At 44.2% G+C, this 3989-nt stretch overlaps 1 protein-coding gene across 1 annotated transcript in view; it reads left to right on the top strand.

Moving 5' to 3' along the window:
• NUP210L (nucleoporin 210kDa-like) overlaps nucleotides 1-3989 on the top strand; it is a 187744-nt gene that overhangs the window by 178221 nt on the left and 5534 nt on the right. The window contains exon 35 of the mRNA XM_012000337.1: nucleotides 80-284. Within this exon, the coding sequence (XP_011855727.1) occupies nucleotides 80-284 (205 nt within the window). The remainder of the gene's footprint in view (nucleotides 1-79; nucleotides 285-3989) is intronic.

Raw genomic sequence — 3989 nt, 5'->3', positions numbered from 1 at the left:
GTATATGTTTGAGATTGGAACATACTGATACAAAACTGATTTTCTTCTTTTAAATAAAAGGTTTTATCTTTTCTCCAAGGTCATCTCCAGCTCCCCAGTTCTAGTGGTCACTGGCCATAGCCGCTCTCCCCTCACTCCTGGCCTGGCCATCTACTCTGTAAGAGTGGTCAACTTCACTTCCTTCCAGCAGATGGCATCACCTGTTTTCATCAATATTTCCTGTGTACTCACCAGTCAAAGTGAGGCAGTGGTAGTGAGGGCTATGAAAGATAAGTTGGGTGCAGGTAAGCATCAGAGATTCCTATTTATAATCTAGAGAGGAAAAGAAGAAAGAATGTATTACATTAGTACCCCCCATCTGCAGTTTTGCTTTCCGAGGTTCACTTAACTGACAGTCAACCATGGTCCAAAAATAAATGGAAAACTCCTGAAATAAATGGTTTAAATTGTGCACTGTTCCAAATAGCATGAGGAAATCTCACACTGTCCTACTCTGGTCCCCTACGATGAATCATCTCTTTGTCCAGTGTGTTCATACTGTACACACTATCAGCCCTTTAGTCACTTAGTAGCAGTCTCTGCTATCAAATCAACTGGTATCAAGGTATCACAGTGCAGTGCTTGTTTCAAGTAACCCTTATTTTACTTAATAATGGCTCCAAAGCACAAGAGTGGTGATGCCTGCAATTCGGGTATGCCAAAAAGAAGCTGGAAAGTGCTTCCTTTAAGTAAATAAGTGGAAGTTCCCAACTCAGTAAGGAAAAAACATAGTACATAGAGGGTTCAATATTATCTGCAGCATCCACTGAGGGTCTTAGAACATGTTCCCCACAGATAAGGGGGGACAGATGTTATCACAGTTTAGTTAATGGGAAACATTCAGCCACTTGACCAAGATTACTCAAACTAGTTGAGGCATGAATCTTCCAAACCTACCCAAAATGCAACTTTTAGGTAGCTTTCTTAACACTACCCAAATTTTACATTTAATTTATATATTTAAGAATAGTTGTTCACCAGGCATGGTGGCCCACGCCGTAATTCCAGCACTTTGGGAGGCCAAGGTGGGCAGATCCCTTGAGCTCAGGAGTTCGAGACCAGCCTGGGGAACAAGGCAAAACTCCGTATCAACAAAAAAGTACAAAAAAAAAAATTACCTGGGCATGGTGGCATGGACCTGTGGTCCCATCTACTCAGGAGGCTGAGGCAGGAGGATTGCTTGAGACCAGGAGTTCAAGGCTGCAGTGAACAGTGATTGTGCCACTGCACTCCAGCCTGGTGACAGAGCAAGACCCTGTCTCAAAAAAAAAAAAAAAAAAAGGAAGGAGGAAGAATAGTTGTCAGTTGAACACGAGTTTGCCAGCCTTGTAACGATACTATTTGCCATATTTTAAACTTTTTTCTTTTTTTTTTTTTTTGAGACAGTCTTGCTCTGTCACCCAGGCTGGAGTGCAATGGCGTGATCTTGGCTCACTGCAACCTCCACCTCCCAGGTTCAAGCGATTCTCCTGCCTCAGACTCCCAAGTAGCTCGGATTACAGGAACACACCACCATGCCCTGCTAATTTTTGTATTTTTGTAGAAATGGGGTTTCACCATTTTGCCAGGCTAGTCTTGAACTTCTGACCTCAGGTGATCCACCCACCTCAGCCTCCCAAAGTGCTGGGATTACAGGCGTGAGCCACCGCGCCTGGCCAATCTACCTGTTTTGTTGTCTTCAAAAGTATTTAAATCTTTTTGCATCAGGCAATGGGCCAATGTTAACCCTAGAACCAAGACTTAGCTCCCCCAAATCCTGATTCCAGGCATTACCTAGTTTAGGAACAATGCCACATTTGGATAGGATGGGAATAGTTATGAAAAGGTGTTAGAAAAGCAAGAGAACCATCAGTCTCCTTATATTGTATTTGTCACACCCGCTTCCCCAACCCTCAAGGGAAACTACTTAATTACTGGGAACGATCTAAACTAAATTATAGTATATCTCCTAATGGGAAATAGGTTTTTGTTGATGTTTATGTGAGCATCTGGTTTGTACTGACTATTATCCTAAGCACATTTATATGCTTTTGGTTTATTTCTCATAACTCTAGGAGGTAGGTATTTTTTCCCAAGAGCTGAGGAAACTGAGATGCTGGCGCAGTGGCTCACACCTGTAATCCTAGCACTTTGGGAGGCTAAGACTGGAGGATCGCTTGAGCTCAGGAGTTCAAGACCAGGCTAAGCAACACAGCAAAACCTTCTCTCTACTAAAAATCCAAAGAATTAGCCAGGCATGGTGGCATGCACCTGAAGTCCTAGCAGGAGGTTGAGGTGGGAGGATTGCCTAAGCCCAGGAGGTTGAAGTTGCAGCGAGGCATGATTGCACCACTGCACTCCAGCCTGGGTGACAGAACGAGACCCTGTCTCAGGAATTTAAAAAAAAAAAAAAAAGGTATCTCTAGATACCATCACTAGAATGTATTGAAGCAGAGTTTTAAAATCTAGAGACCATGGATCCCCACAAAGGTCCATAGATAGAATTCAAGGTGTCCATGACCCTGAGTGGAGAAAAATTGCATCTTCCTTTTTTTTTTTTTTTTGAGACAGAGTCTTGCTCTGTCGCCCAGTCTGGAGTACAGTGGCACCATCTCAGCTCACTGCAACCTCCACCTCCCAGGTTCAAGCGATTCTCCTCCCTCAGCCTCCAGAGTAGCTGGGATTGCAGGTGCCCACCACCACGCCCGGCTAATTTTTGTATTTTTAGTAGAGGCGAGGTTTCACCATGTTGGGCACTCCTGATCTCAAATGATCCACCCACCTCAACCTCCCAAAATGATGGGATTACAGGCATGAGTTACCACGCCCGGTCATGCATCTTTATTTTCAACTGACCACTAACTTAAAGTTAGCATTTTCACTAATTATTAATATAGGCAGCAAACCATCATAATATCAGCAGTATTGTGTGCTTTTGTCACCTACAGAATTCATTGACTATACTTTCAGGGATCATTTCTATAGTTCATTACTAGAGAAGTTTCTCAGAATGTATAGAGAGAGAAAAAAAGAATTCGTAGATAAATTCATGTTCCTCCTGCCATATCTAAAAAATATTTCTCACTTAAAAATTACAGTAATCGGCCAGGTATGGTGGCTCATGCCTGTAATCCCAGCACTTTGGACGACCGAGGCAGGTGGATCACAAGGTCAGGAGTTTGAGACCAGCCTGGCCAACATGGTGAAACCCCGTCTCTACTAAAAATAAAAATAAATTAAAAATAGCCAGGTGTAATGGCACGCACCTGTAATCCCAGCTACTTGGAAGGCTGAGGCAGGAGAATAGCTTGAACGGGGAGGCGGAGGTTGCAGTGAGTCAAGATTGTGCCACTGCATTCCAGCCTGGGACAGAGCAAGACTCTGTCTCAAAAAAAAAAAATAAAAAATAAAAAATACAGTAATCACCAGCCTGGGCAACATGCAAAACCCCATCTCTACAAAAATACAAAATAATTAACCAGGGGTGATGGCCTGCAGTCCTAGCTACTCTGGAAGCTGAAGTGGGAGGATCACTTGAGCCTGGGCGGCAGAGATGGAGTGAGCTGAGATCTCACCACTGCACCGCAGCCTAGGTGAGAAAGAAAGGCTGTCTCAGAAAAGAAAAAGAAAGAGAGAAAAAGAGGAGAGAGGAGAGAGAGAGAGAGAGGAAGAAAAACAGCCAAAAGTCCAGGCACAGTAGCTCATGCTTGTAATGCCAGCACTTTGGGAAGCTGAGGTGGGCAGATCACCTGAGGTTGGGAGTTCAAGACCAGCCTGGCCAACATGGTGAAACCCCGTCTCTGCTAAAACCACAAAAATTAGCTGCGCGTGGTTGCATACTCCTGTAGTCCCAGTCTTTTGAGAGGCCGAGGCAGGAGAAGCGCTTGAACCTGGGAGGTGGAGGTTATAGTGAGCCAAGATCGTGCCACTGCACTCCAGCCTGGGTGACAGAGCAAGACTCTGTCTCAAAA

This window comes from Mandrillus leucophaeus, unplaced genomic scaffold (assembly GCF_000951045.1).
Source record: "Mandrillus leucophaeus isolate KB7577 unplaced genomic scaffold, Mleu.le_1.0 Scaffold624, whole genome shotgun sequence".
NCBI lineage: Eukaryota > Metazoa > Chordata > Mammalia > Primates > Cercopithecidae > Mandrillus > Mandrillus leucophaeus.
The sequence above is the reverse complement of the archived record's forward strand: the minus strand, read 5'-3'. Positions and strand labels throughout refer to the sequence as shown.